The sequence below is a fragment of the Podarcis cretensis genome (genome assembly GCF_951804945.1).
Source record: "Podarcis cretensis genome assembly, chromosome: 7".
Lineage (NCBI taxonomy): Eukaryota > Metazoa > Chordata > Lepidosauria > Squamata > Lacertidae > Podarcis > Podarcis cretensis.
In genome coordinates, this window is record NC_137176.1 from 7,046,604 (window position 1) to 7,061,707 (window position 15,104).

A 15,104-nucleotide genomic window follows, 5' to 3' on the forward strand; every position below is an offset into this window, starting at 1 on the left:
AAATAAGTTAAAAGAAAATAAGTAAAGGGAAATTCTATGTGTTGGTTTTTTTTTTAGTTGTTCTTATATTTTTTTTGTATTTTTGTATTTTTTTTTTTTTTGTTTCTTTTTTGTTGTTTTACAATGTATTATTCTGGAAAATTTCAATAAATATCTTATAAAAAAAAACAACAAAGTTGCGCAGATCCCTCACTCCCTGGGGCACCCCTGAGAGGCCAGCGCCCTGGTGCAATGCACCAGTAAGCCCAACAGGAAAAGACGGCTCTGCTCCCTGCAGCTGGTTTGTGCCAGTACCGCCCGCCACGTCCAAGATGCTGCGCTGGGACCAAACGGAGCCCCGGAGAGGTGGATGGATGCGAGGCATGCAGGACGGGCGTAAAAGGGAATCGGGCAGAAGTTTCCATTGTCAGTAGGAAGCCACAAAATGGGGAAGCCGCTTGCTAGACGGGGAGAAACAGCGCTGGGGCGGGGGGGGGGAAGAAGCCCCCCGTCTCGATGCCTCTCTGTGGAAGGAAGGCAGGAGGAGAGGCGAGAGGGTTTCTGAGCCTGAGCAGAGCGCGGGCTGCCTAAGCGCGCCACCCGCCCCCGTCCCGTCCCGTCCCGTCCCGTCCCTCACTCACCGCGCCGCGCTCGAAGTCGTCGTAGAAGGGCTTGTCGAGCAGGTGCCTCTCGCTCGTGCCTCCCGAGCCCACCAGGCTCAGGTAGACGTAGTCGTCGGTGCCCGCGAACCACTGGCTGCCCGTCGCCACCGTCACCGAGTAGGACGGCATGGCTGCGCCCAGGAGCCGAGCAGAAGTCGCGGGGCTGCGCGCAGGCACAAGGAGGCGCCGCCCCGCCGAGGAGGGCGAGGTCCCGCTCCGAGGGGAGGCGCTGTCGCGGCCGCCGCCGTCGGGGGCCGGTTGAGGCGCTGCCGCTCCTCGGGCTGAAGGTGCCGCGGACGCCCCGTCTACAGTGGCGTAGCGTGGGTTGTCAGCACCCGGGGCAAGGCAAGTAATTTGCACCCCCTAACCCGTGGATTTGCGCCCCCTAACCCTAACCCCCAGATGTTGCGCCCAGGTGGCGCTGTGGGTTAAAGCCTCAGCGCCTAGGGCTTGCCAATCGAAAGGTCGGCGGTTCGAATCCCTGCGGCAGGGTGCGCTCCCGCTGCTCGGTCCCAGCGCCTGCCAACCTAGCAGTTCGAAAGCACCTCCGGGTGCAAGTAGATAAATAGGGACCGCTTACCAGCGGGAAGGTAAACGGCGTTTCCGTGTGCGGCTCTGGCTCGCCAGAGCAGCGATGTCACGCTGGCCACGTGATCCGGAAGTGTCTCCGGACAGCGCTGGCCCCTGGCCTCTTAAGTGAGATGGGCGCACAACCCCAGAGTCTGTCAAGACTGGCCCGTACGGGCAGGGGTACCTTTACCTTTACCCCGTGGATTTGCGCCCCCTAACCCTAACCCCCAGATGTTGCGCCCGGTGCGGCCGGCCCCCCCTGCACCCCCCACGCTACGCCACTGCCCGTCTAGGGGCTCCTCTGGCAGGAACTTGGCTGGTGCTCTAGCAGAGCATCTTCCCTTCTTCCAACTTAGCCCCCCAAGTCCAAGCAGTCCTTCTGGGGGAGCGGGGTTTGGGATTCCACTGCAAAAGTTTCTAAACCTAGACGAGAACTGTGTTCCTCTGTGAGCATCAGCGGGAGTGAGTGCTGCAGTGGAATTGCCTAGTTACGATTTATATCTCTATATAAGATCTAGATCCTAGATATGGCTTATATCTCCAGTTCCGTCTAAGTCTTGTTTTGCATCCTCCGGCGCAAATATATTCAAATGATGTACTTCTGCCTCGATGACTCACTGCCTCGTGTGTGTGTCGTTTTTCGTTTGTAAAGGGAGATTTAAAGTATATTTCAAATTAGTTCTATGATTCCCCACAGCGCACAATATACAAAATAATGCAAAGACCACACCCTTTGTTCTTGGATTGCTGGACCTCCTCAATATACCCCCTTGGTTTTCTTTGTGTGTGTGAAGACAGAACAAATACAGTGGTACCTCGGGTTACACACGCTTCAGGTTACATGCGCTTCGGGATACAGACTCTACTAACCCAGAAATAGTACCTCGGGTTAAGAACTTTGCTTCAGGATGAGAACAGAAATCATGCTCTGGCAGCGCGGCAGCAGCAGGAGGCCCCATTAGCTAAAGTGGTGCTTCAGGTTAAGAACAGTTTCAGGTTAGGAACGGACCTCCAGAATGAATTAAGTACTTAACCCGCAGTACCACTGTATAATGGGAGAAGTTCTACTGTGGCTCCAGTGATCAGAGGAGCCTCCCCCGCCCTTGGACGGACAATTAGGACAATGGGAGAGATGAAATGCCTCGGAAAAAATGGGGGGGGGGGAGAGAAATTGGTAGGGGTGGGATTGAATGAGATAGGCAACCGGTTAGAAATTCAGAACTACATTCAACTCATGGATAATGAAATAAGGATTTCAACCCAGTATGCTTCCAAGCACAATTCAAAGTGTTGGTGCTGACCTTTAAAGCCCTAAACGGCCTTGGTCCTGTATACCTGAAGGAGCATCTCCATCTCCATCCCATCGTTCTGCCGGGACACTGATGTCCAGCACCGAGGGCCTTCTGGCGGTTCCCTCACTGCAAGAAGTGAGGTTACAGGGAACCAGGCAGAGGGTCTTCTCAGTAGTGGTGTCTGCCCCATGGAACGCCTTCCCATCAGATGTCAAGGCAATAAGCACCTATCCTTCTTTTAAAAGACATCTGAAGGCAGCCCTCTTTAGAAGAAGAAGAGTTTGGATTTGATATCCCACCTTTCACTCCCCTTCAGGAGTCTCAAAGCGGCTCACATTCTCCTTTCCCTTCTTCCCCTACAACAAACACTCTGTGAGATGAGTGGGGCTGAGAGACTAGAGAAGTGTGACTGGCCCAAGGTCACCCAGCAGCTGCATGTGGAGGAGCGGAGACGCGAACCCAGTTCACCAGATTACGTGACTACCACTCTTAACCACTACACCACACTGGCTCTCTTTGGGGAAGTTTTTAATGTTTAATGCTGTATTCTGTTTTTAATATGCGATTGAGAGCCGCCCTGAGTGACTGGGGAAACCCAGCCAGATGGGTGGGATATAAATAAATTATTATTATTATTATTAACGTTAAAGGGCTGGTGTCGATTATGAAAAGGAGGATATAAACATAAATAGCAGACAGATAGTCAAATCTGTGACAGAAACACACTTTGAAAATGTTGTCTATTAGGATAAAAGAAAATTATAAATTAGTTTGGAGGTGGTATTTAATACAAGTCAGATTAAATCAAATAAACAAGAAATATTTAGTGTTATGTTACGCCAGGAAACAGGGGGAAACATGTTCACATGTGGTGGGGATATAAATATGTACAATTTGGGGGGCAAAGGGTGTTTAAGGAGATAACAGAAATCACTGGGTTAAAGCTGACCGAAAGTCCAGAGGTAGCATTATCATCAATTTATAATGGTGTGGAGGGTTCGCAGGCTATGGAAGACTTGCTCACAAATTTATTGACAGCTGCATGAGTTATTATAGCTAGGAAGTGGAAGGGGCAAGGTGAATACAAAATAGAAAAATGGTATAAAGAGGCCTGGGATATAGCTATTAATTAACATGTGCTATTAAGGTAAGATGGGGAACATGCAGGAGAAATGATTTTGAGGAGATATGGAAGGTTTTTGTAGAATTTGTACTGTTAAAACTGAAAGGGGTCAAACCATCACCAAGAGGTGTTGAAATATTGGGAGGTTTGATAGTTACAATGGAATGGACTCAGGAGTACGGTGCACATTTTTATTCTTATTTATTTGTTATTATTACTATGTCAAAATAAAAAAGAAAACATTTTTTAAACAAAACTAATGTGGACAAAAGGAAAACGGAGCAAGACACCTGGTGCTAGCTTGGTTGCCAGAGCTATTGGAAGGAGGCATAGAATGTACCATCCAACCAGTGGCGTAGCGTGGGTTGTCAGCACCCGGGGCAAGGCAAGTAATTTGCGCCCCCTAACCCTAACCCCCAGATGTTGTGCCCAGTGCGGCTGGCCTCCCCTGCACCCCCCACGCTACGCCACTGCATCCAACCATCTTAGGGCAGGGGTTGGCAAACTAAGGTCCGTGGGCCGAATAAGGCCCAAGGACCCTGACACCTGCCCAGTCAGTCCCCGTGCTGAACTGGCATGGTGACATCTCGCTGCGCGGGGACTGAATTATGCGACAGGTGCCCGGGCTGCTTTGGATTGGCTCCAGGAAGATCCTATAGCCAATCTGAAGCCGCGGATGCCTCTAGGCAGGTGGCGACACTGGCCAATCCAAAGCCTCACTGCCCACGCGCTGAGAAAACCTGGTGCGGCTTCGGATTGGCTCCAGGAAGCTCCTGCAGCCAATCCAAAACTGCGGAAGCCTCTGGGTGGGCAGCTACACTGGCCAATCTGAAGGGACGCTGAATTTCCTCTGCAGCCATGGACAGAGGGGCTAGTGGGTATGCCGCAAGGCTTCAGCCGGAGCTTGGCGTGCCTGCTGGCCCCGTGCCCAGGATAGCTATCCCAGAAAAGAGGCGCTGCCACTGCCATCAGCTACCAACTGCTGCAAGAAAGTAGGAAAGCAGGGGGAGGGGGAGAGAAGCCCCCCTCTGCCAGTGTGTGTGTGCGCACATGTGTCTGTGTGCAGTCCGGCCCACCAGAAGATTTGAGGGGCAGTGAGCCGGCCCGCTGGTAGAAAGATTTGCTGACCCCTGGTCTTAGGGACTCCACTCCAGATTTGTGAAGGGCTTGTTCCTTAGCCTTTTCTTCTTCCAAAGATGTCCCACCAGGCAGCTGGTACAGATTTTAACCCCCAAATCCTCTCTCACAAATGTGTATAGCCACAAGGCAGAAGAGGTTTAGTATCAGTTTGCCTTCTCCTAGATGGGCGGGCTTCCCAGGTATTGGGGTGTTAGGGGAGGGTTAGTACCTCTGGGACAAGACACGTTGTGCTTCCTCTTGGGTAGTTTGGCCACCTCTGGTCCCTACCCTGCACTCACCTCTCACCTGTGGCTCCTAGAGGATGTCAGCATGCAACAGCAGCCACACCTTGGGAACAGCTTCGACTGGCCATCTAAACCAGGTGAGGGTACCCGATGGGTCTCAAACCCTCAGTGACTTAGGGACTTCCCCTGCATGCAAAGACAGGCGTCGGCAGATTGAGTGGACCAGTGGACCAGACCAACAGTGGACCAGACCAACAGTGGGGCTTCTCAGCGAAAATGTAGTATAGAGAAATAAGCATCCCCTCTATTCATCCAAGTCATTTATAAAGATGTTGAACAGCACAGGGCCAAAGGCAGAGTCCTATGACACCCTACTTGAGATTCTTCTTCCACTGATGCAGTCATGAATGAGGGATGTTTGGGAATTTGTTTTAAAAAGCTGAAGATCCATCTAACGGTGGTATTATTCAAATTACATTTTACTAGGTTGTCAGCAAGGATATCCCAGGAGACTTTGGCTTGTTCCCAACAAAGTCATTGCATGAATGGAATTCATTCTACTCATACAATGGAATTCCCCTCTCTATTCTCCCCCTGCATGCATGCATGCATGTATGTATGCAGTCAATCAATCAATCAATCAATCAATATCAATCAATCAATCCACATACACACACACACACAGAGAGAGAGACACACACATGGCCTGGAGCAGGTTTGGGGATGGAGCAGGGAGGGCGAATTCCATTGCTTCAGTAATGTAATTACTTTAGCTGGATACAACCCAATGTCCACTACAACATTCCCATGAGCTACCAAACTACTATCAAAAAAGGTGGTTATATATATCTGCTTGAGCTTCAAAACATCAAATTAAAAATTGTTTGATAAAATGCTGTGAATTCACCTTTTATTTTTAAGAGAGAGCTGTAATAATGCGCTTGCCAACTGAAATAAATAAAACCAATTTTCTTTTCATTATCTCTGATGGAAACATAGTAAGTGGTGTTCTGCTCTTCAACTCCTTTTCTCTTCCCCTTGCAAATATTCAGACAGGCTGCCTGAGAACACATGGGAGTTTAGTTCTACTATCTCCTTATTTGAGATTCGCTCTTAAGACACATCTGAAAATACTTTTCACACTGCATGATAGCATCCCTCTGAGAGTCAGCAGTCCTCAGACACAGATACCAGAGCTCAGTTTCTGCTCCACAGGTTTGCTATACAGAAGTGGGAAATAGACAAAGATACAGTGAAGAAGAGACTGGCAAAGGAGCTTAATTTTTCAAAGCACAGACTGTCAAGAATTCAGGAAGAGACCTGCTCTTCTTCAGCCCTTTCGTGTGCCACGAGATCCAAATAGTAGGTTGTCTTACAGACTGCACAAAGCAAAAGAAATAGTGACATTTGCGGGAGAGAGGAAAAACCCAACAAGCAGGAGACGCCAAGCCACTCCCTGTAAAATATGCAGAGAATGTGGAACTTGCTGTTGTTTTTAAAAACATAGATTTACTGTATCTGAAATGAAAATGAATTACGTGCTTGTAATTTAATTCTGTGACAACTATTTTCAACATTATACTTAGCACTTAATGAAGTCTGCTGAAGCAGAATTTCTTATCTACTTTCTAAATCAATGGTGTAATGATTCAATATATCTAACAATAATGAAGTCTACTGAAGCAGAATTTCCTACGTGTTTAAGAAATTAATGGTGTAATGTCAGTATGTCGAAAGTACAGTAAAGACTCAGCCTTTAAACAGGAATTTCTGCACAAGTAGCAAGATCCAGACCCTTAAGAAAATATTACTAGCACCAGGAATGTTCATTAGAGTCCCTTTCCTATGCGGGCTGGGATCATTTACAGGGAGAGGGGGGTGTCTACTGCAGCATCAACGCGAAAGCTGTCAATCAGCCTGATAAGCCAACTCAGGACTTCCCTCTCACATTAGGGATGGAAATCGTGCTGCTAGTGGGATGGACAAATTTCATGTCTTCTAAGTGCCAAAGAAAATCCAGGAAGCTTTGACATTTGGGAATTAAGATTCACCGGAAAGTAGCAGCAATTCTCACTATACAATCATCCCATTGGGGGCTTCTAATGTACATTCCGGCGATCTTGGCATCTTGCAACTATGAATCTGCTGTGTTACTAGCTGTCCCTCTTTGGTGCCTGGAAACCTCTCAGAGCCACCAGAACCTCACATAGACAATTAACATGATAAAGAACACAGCAACAGCAGCGAGCTTGGCATAGGTGGAACGCATGTTCAAATATTTTGCATCCTGGCGATATTTCTTCGACAAACTGGACAGATTGTTTGCCTTGGAATCCAAAGCTGTTTCAAAAGAACAAGTAATTAATAAGACACATTAGTATTTGTAGGTATGCAGTTATGGATTTCTATCGCATTGCCATATATTCATGATATGTTTCAAATTAAAGGCCCGAATCTGCTGACGTCACGTCTGACCTAAGAGCAGACGTTTTCATTTTCCTTGTTGGAAAAATTACAGGAGGATGACAGTTTCTGTCAAGCACCCAGTGTCTATTATCTGCTGTTAATCAAAAAGTTTGCTTTTCGTTAGAAAAAGTAGCTCACATTTATTCCAGCAGCCACCTATCGTCTGAAAAGTCTCTCTGGAGGGACATGGGACTCTTCTGAAGAATGTAGGAGGGGACATGGGGGGGGGGGCTGTCCATAATCAGGTTTGGATTCTAAGTAAAGGAAGCTCACAAAAGGGATGTGTCTTCTCCCATCCTTCCTCTATTGATTTGAAGGATGCTCCCACCCCACTTTCTGCAAAGGTTTTCAGAGGGGTCACAAGCAGCTGCAAGTGGGGAATGGGAGGGAAACTGCCCTTCCATTTATTCCCGTAGGTTAATGTATGTTAGGACCCAAGCAAGAGTTTATTAAAAACTTCTCCTTGGTTTCTAGAACTCTGACGTTGCGGCGATAAGGTGGTGGAAGTACTAGCTGAGAAACTGAGGCACTGCCTGGGAAGTCATGGAATCCAGAAGCTGATATGGGCAGGATGAGTGAGGACTGAGCAAAACCATCTTCCCCTACAACTTTTGAATTGTGTTTTGAATGTTTCTCATTCAAAAGTGTCCCAATCAATAGCTAATACTGTTAGTCACTGTTCTGAGTTTATTATTCCCCACGAGCTCTGGTGTATCATTTTTAACGTGTAAACTGGAATGCAAACTGTGCATCCTAAACTCATGTCAGAAGCATGCAAAACTGAATTCTTTCTCTGCAATGCAACCCTCTGAATAAACCAGTCAAGTTTTTTTCTGAATCAATGGATGTCTGCCTATGTAACAGCCTGTGTATCTGCCATTTATGAGGACCTCAGGCTGCTCCCCTACCCTTTTTGAAACTACTTGCAAATAACGCCCCCTCACATGGATACATGCCCCAAATATTTATATACCAAGATCCAACTACTGCCAATAACTCATCACCTGCTCACTGCCTCCCCTGCCGCTGCTGCTGCTGCCACCACCACCCAGCCCCTTCTTTTCCTGTACCCTTGGAAGTAAGCCCCACTTCTTCATTAAAGAGAAGCTGGACACACATATTATGGGCACAGCAAGTGGAAGAACAGTTTGTCAAACTTTCAAAAACTGCCCTGAGTTCTATAATAATGTAGCTCCCACATTTTGGGTCTGGGGTGGGACATGTAATGGCAAACTGCATAAGTTCACATCTGAACTGCTCAATTGCTGCTCAAACAGAAGAGGAAGCAAGGAATTTTGAAAAGTATGAAGCAAAAGCTACAGAGGTGGAGAAGCAGAAGCTACAGAGGTGGAGCTCCATCACAGAGAAGAAAGGTGCTATACCATTTGCCCAAGTGATGGGTGGCTACTGCAACCACTGCCAAGTTAGGCATGGTTCCAGGCCAGGTTCCATTGCTGAAGCAATGAGGTATGAAGATACCTACCATAAACAAGCCAGCTTGTTCAACATACAATTGAGATGGGCATTCTGCCTGCTTTGGCTTTAGGGCAAAATCAGAAAAGGCAGATCTCTGTTCTGAGGAACTTATAATTTAAGCATGATGAACAAAAGAAAAAAGAAAAAAAGATGAAGAATGGGATATGCAATGGTAACATGGGAAGAAAGCAAGCAAAAGAAGATATGTATATTTAGGCCTAATTTAACTGGGAATAAGGGATGATCAATGTGATGAAGGACTGGGAAACCAAGCCTTATGAAGAATGGTTGGGGGAGCTGGGTAGGTTTAGTCTGCAAAAGAGGAGACTGAGATAGGATAGCCATTTTCAAATAACTAAAGAACTGCCACATGGAAGATGGAGCAAGCTTGTTTTCTCCTGCTCCAAAGGGTAGGCCCTGAACAAGAAAGGAGATTATGACTAATCAGGAAGAGCTTTCTGGTGGTAAGAGCTGTTTGCCAGTGGAACCCACCTCGGAGGGTGGTGGACTCTCCTTCACTGGATGTTTTTAAGCAGATGTTGGATGGCCATCTGTCATGGATGTTTTAGCTGATATTCCTGAACTGCAGGGGGTTGGACTAGATGACCCTCCGGGTCCCTTCCAATTCTATGATTCTATGATTTAAAGAAAAAGAAATAAGTAGTAACACCCAGGTGTTATGGGGGAAGAGTTCAAGGTACAAGGGATTGCGAGTGAACAGAAAAGAGTAGGAGACTTTAAGATGCTATAAGAGTGCAGTGAAGTTTGGGGAAGATCACAGGGCACAACATGTCACTGTACAGGGCAAAGCTGTAGGGTGCTTTAATTCTAAGGAGAAGAATAAAGATTTGTTGAATGGCGAGAGAGATGAGAATCCAGAGCAGAGATGATTGCTGGAGCACCACTAACAGAGTTTTGGGGAACAGGGGTCAACAGGTTTTTGCCTGGCCAAGGCTGGAAATTGTCATGCTTGCTATGGTGCACAACATGATAGAAATTATTCCTGGTATTCTACTACACCCTTCAAGCAAGTTTCCAGGGGACTTAATAAAGCAAAGCAAATCAGAATAAAAGCAGTTAACATATACAGACAATGCTGTAGAAGCAGGAAAAAAATATATGTAAGAGCAGCATAAAATCATGAGTAAATATAAAACATGTATAAACACTTATGAAACCTGGATATATTAAAAAGTGTTCACATTTATTTATTTTATTTATGTCCCACCCTTTACCAAAAAAATCACAGGGCAAGCCACAAAATGGGGAGGGGGAACTACATAAAAACAGTTATTTGAATATTTATGACATGACATCAAAGCGACATCAGAGCTGGAACACATTCAATCTCAGAGCACCACAAGGGAGAAAATAGCCACTTACTGCAATTCCAATGATGTGGGCCCCCATAATAAAGCATCTGTTGAATATCTTAACGTAGGGAAAGCGCATGTGCATACAGGGTGTGTTATATTGCACAAAGCAGCTTGCCACCGCTTCCCCCGTTCCTACTGCATAGGCTACAATCGCATCTGATCATCCCAGAAAAAGGCAGAGCAGCGTGTGCACCCAACAGTCACCGTACCTGAAAGTGCTTCGCCTCGTTGTAGAACTTCTTCAATGTTGGCTACCATGATTCTCTGTACATCCTGCAACTCTGTGTTGATGGAGCCAAGGTTTCTTCTTGCACGACTGTCAATATATAGTTTCTTGGTTTTCTGGATATAAGTATCTGAAACAAGAGGTAGCTGCTCATGAATTAGTCTCTCTTCCCTTCAGTGTCCAACAGCTAATTTATGTCTTTTATTTATCAGTTCCACACATGTGGTCAGTCTTGGTTGTCCACCAATTATCCTTTTTGGTGGCAATTTTCATTGTAGCATTCAGTGGAGAGGAGGTTTAACCTTGTCTCCACAATCATGGTCCTAATGAAAATTGGCTCCCCAAGACTGTTAGCTCCATTGGCATGCTTTAGAGCATTTTCTTCTAAAGCTAATAATAGGGTGGGATGGGAATTGTCACTGTGGTAACAGTTGGGAAGGGTTAAATCTACTCTCCCTGTGCACTGAGATACTTATAAAATTGGAACTCACATTCACCTATTGCTAAATAGGCGTTTTTGTGTAACACAGGTGTGCAACTTAATGATGGTTGCAGCATCACATGTAATAATAGTCCATAATTTTCCTATCAAGGTTGAGCAACCATGGTGGCAAGCATTCAGAAACTCTCACTGGTCCTAAGTACAAGAGTGTTTATAAGAGATGACACAGATCACCCAAGAACAAAGAATGTCAGAGTCCACTGTATTTGTGTGAGGGAAAGGGATAATTGCATAATCTGACCTGATATTCTGTAAAACTTCTGGGAGGATCCAGTCTCTGGGGTCTTTTTAGAGGACAACAATTATTATTTTTTAAAGGACTGTGCTAATGCAAGAAACTTTCCAGGATGGAGAACTAGGGGTGGCAGAAGGAGGAGAAGCTGCCATCAGGACTACCAAAGGAACCTTGCAGGCAGGCCTTTGCCTGATGAGGAAGGGGAAGAACCTCACCAAACTCAATGAAAGAATAGGGCCTGGACACCGTTGGGACCTTCTTTCCATGCTGCTCATCAAATTCTGAGTGCAAATCTTCCAGGTATGCAAAGGCCAGCTTTTTGGGGAAGGCAGCTTCACACAATACCAGGTAACACACTCCTCTCTCAATGATGTAACTGCAAAAGACGATACAACAGGTCTGATGTTAGCTCGACAGCAAACCAACTTACATCTTTCCCAAATTTTCCCTAAAGACACGGAGCAATCATCCTCTCTAGCAACCCCTAATCCAGCATATGGTCTACAACTTCCTATTGAGTTTTTGTTGTACTTACTGAAAAGTCATGGCTCCTGCTTCCAAGGTGCACCTGGTCGGAGACTGTTCATTGAGCTTCCGGAACAGCTGTTTGGCTTGGCTCTGGTACTGCTGCAGGTCTCTACCAGACTACAAAACAACACAAATCTTTAATGCCAAGTTCCAGCAGGCTGACAAAGCACTGGCCTTTGCTCAGAGCAAAGTGTCAGTCACTGAGCCAACAGGAACTGGGTCAAGAATAACCAAACCCAAATGCTTCCCCTTCTGGTGCTGCTACTAGACTGTTTCCTTTATACAAGAACAGAAAAGGCACCCAGCTGGACCCCCGAAATTTCAGCTCAGGATTCCCAGCCCCCACAATGTGTTCTTCTAAGAAAGCAAAATATTCAGAGCGAAGGAAGGAAGGCTGTCCCTGCCTGCCTCATCTCTTAGATGGGCGGTGGGGGCTCTCTCTTGCGGTGGGGGGTGGGAAGAGAAGCAGATTCATCCGGCCCTTGACTTCAGGAGCCAGGAGGGCCATTCTCGTCCGGGCCCGCCCAGCAACCGCGGACCTCCCAGGCAGGCCTGGAGGGGAGCCCCGAGGCCGACATCTCCAGCGGACCGACGGAGGATCGCGCAGGGAGGGCTCCTGCTTCCGAGTAGCCGCGCCCGGAGTCCCGGGAGCAGGAGGTGGAGGCCTGGCTCGGCCCGGCCGCCGCTCACCTGCTCGTCTTCCTGCATGGAGGCGGCCAGAGGAAGCCCGTCGGCCACCCGCGCGATGACGGTGAGGAGCACCATGGCCGCCTGCCTCGCACCCGCGGCTGCCGCTGCACCACGGCCCACAACAGCGGAGCTGGCCGGAAGGCGAAAGGGAACTTCCGGGTTCGTGGGGGGAAATGCTCCGGCCCACTTCCGTTCCGGTGGTTTAAAGGCCCGGGCGGAACGCGGCGCCCCCGGAGCTCCGGTTCCGCTGCTGCTCTCCCGCTTCCCTCTGGCCGTCGGCTTCTCTGTGGCGCCGGGGAAAGGACGGCGCGCACGGCCCACGGTGCCCAATCCTCCCGCTCTTGCATTAGCCTTGGAACTCCCTGCTGCTGCTGCTGCAGCAGCGCGGGGCTGGGCTGGGAAGCGACTGGGGGGAGCAGCCGAAAGCAGGCAGGTCGCGGGGAGGGAGCACAGCTGTCAACTTTTGTTGTTGTTGTTTAGTCGTTTAGTCGTGTCCGACTCTTCGTGACACCATGGACCAGAGCACACCAGGCACTCCTGTCTTCCACTGCCTCCCGCAGTTTGGTCAAACTCATGCTGGTAACCTCGAAAACACTATCCAACCATCTCGTTCTCTGTCGCCCCCTTCTCCTTGTGCCCTCCATCTTTCCCAACATCAGGGTCTTCTCCAGGGAGTCTTCTCTTCTCATGAGGTGGCCAAAGTACTGGAGCCTCAGCTTCAGGATCTGCCCTTCCAGTGAGCACTCAGGGCTGATTTCCTTCAGAATGGATCGGTTTGATCTTCTTGCAGTCCATGGGACTCTCAAGAGTCTCCTCCAGCACCATAATTCAAAAGCATCAATTCTTTGGCGATCAGCCTTCTTTATGGTCCAGCTCTCACTTCCATACATCACTACTGGGAAACGTCATAACTTTTATATGCCTGTTGTCTTTGTCCATGGAGTTTTCTTGGCAGGGATACTGGAGTGGCTTGCCGGTTCCTCCTCCAGGTGGATCACGTTTGGTCAAAACTCTCCACTATGACCTGTTCATCTTGGGTGCCCTGCTCGGCATAGTTCATAGCTTCTCTGAGTTCTTCAAGCCCCTTCGCCACGGCAAGGCATTTGAAAATAAGGGACCAGTAGCCTCGAAAATAAGGGATCAGCAGCCAAAATAAGGGATTTTGGTTTAGTTTATACAGAAATCCGCCACTGATGGATCCATGCTGCTTTGGCTGCGACTGACTGTGTTTTGCAGGGGGTTGGACTAGATGATCCCAAGGGTCTACAACTCCCACCAAAGAAGAGGGGCAGACAAAACTGAGGAACGACGTCGAGATGGCAAAGCTTACAGGCAGAATTAGAAACCAGGAAGAGGACCTCTTTAATAAAGAATGGGGAAAGTTTATAATTTAGTTGAAAAGCTATTGTAAAGAGTTACATACATTGGTAGGATTGACAGAAAACTTGTAGTAAAAATTTGAACGATGGATGGACATATGATTTATAAAAATAGAGTTATGAAAGGGATGCAGAGGGGGAAATCACTACATTATGATGCTGCACTGGTTGGAGGAGATGCTAAGCAGCACGTTGGGGCTGCCGTAGTCCTGGCGCAAGGAGTTCCGTCAGCCCTTCCCCGCCCGAGGGGGGGGGGAGAGACTCTCGCCCGCAAGCCCGGCATGAGGCGGTTGCGGCGCCGAGGTGGCCGCTGAAGTGCCACCCTTCTGCGTCCCTCCCCATCCCCTCCTCTTCCTCCTCCCTCAGTCCGCCTCCTCAGCCGCTGCCGCCACTGCTGCCTCCAGCTTCCCCTGGCAGCGTGGCTGAAGACTCGCAAGAGGGGTTGCCTGCCGCCACCCGTCTCCTCACGATGTGCCCCTGAGGGGGGAAAGGGAGAGACGTGTGCGCTCTCTCTCGAGGTGGAGGACCCCAAGCTGTTGCTTCCCTCCCGAGCATGAAACCCAGGAAATTTAAGGGACATCATCAATAAGGGACAGCAGCGGGACACGGCGCTGGGATAAGGGAGTTTCCCGCCGAATAAGGGACGGTTGACAGCTATGGGAGGAAGGCGGCTCGGCAAGCAGCGGGGACGAGGCGCTTGTAAGCCGCCTGGGGTGCCTGCCGGGGGGGAAAAGGCAGTTACAAATAAAGATGTTGATGTTATGATGGAGCGGTCGGGAAAGGGAAAAGGGAGGTCGGGTCAGTGTGCTTCGAGCAGACATAAGCCGAGGGACCCTTTGCTCCGGCCAAAGGGCCACTCAGTCCAGCCTCCTGCCCGCTGAGCAGATGCCCCAAGTGGGGAACCCTCGAGCATAGCTGTCAACGTTTCCCTTTTTTAAAAGGGAAATTCCCTTATTCCAAATAGGATTCCTCACAAGAAAAGGCAAAAGCTGATAGCTATGCCCTGGAGCAGGATCCAGGTGGGAGAGCAACCCTCGCCTCCTTGGACTCCAGCAAGCCGTCTCCGTGGGGCGCAGCCTCCGTGGGGGCTGGTAGCCACCCACAGCCCTCTCTCGCCCCGCCTCCACTAAGCTGTCGGACCCTCTTCGAAAGCCACCTGGGGGAAACTTGAAGGAAGACTCGGCACTCCCTCCAGGGGACCACGCTGGCCACTTTTAAAGGGCGCAAAAGACACGT

At 48.7% G+C, this 15,104-nt stretch overlaps 2 protein-coding genes across 2 annotated transcripts in view; both read right to left on the bottom strand.

The window, feature by feature from the left end:
• The window catches only part of ALOX5 (arachidonate 5-lipoxygenase), a 39,835-nt gene extending 39,034 nt beyond the window's left edge, over positions 1–801 (bottom strand). Inside the window, exon 1 of the mRNA XM_079983572.1 lies at positions 621–801. Within this exon, the coding sequence (XP_079839698.1) occupies positions 621–770 (150 nt within the window). The 5' untranslated portion in view covers positions 771–801. The remainder of the gene's footprint in view (positions 1–620) is intronic.
• Positions 802–5,883: 5,082 nt separating this feature from the next.
• On the bottom strand, positions 5,884–12,650 carry SEC22B (SEC22 homolog B, vesicle trafficking protein). The gene is made up of 5 exons (XM_079983688.1): positions 12,490–12,650; positions 11,807–11,916; positions 11,487–11,647; positions 10,518–10,664; positions 5,884–7,330 (listed from the first exon to the last, which is right to left on the bottom strand). Exons 1-5 carry the CDS (start codon positions 12,562–12,564, stop codon positions 7,176–7,178), a joined length of 648 nt encoding a protein of 215 aa, XP_079839814.1. The 5' UTR covers positions 12,565–12,650; the 3' UTR covers positions 5,884–7,175.
• Between the last annotated feature and the right edge of the window lie 2,454 nt (positions 12,651–15,104).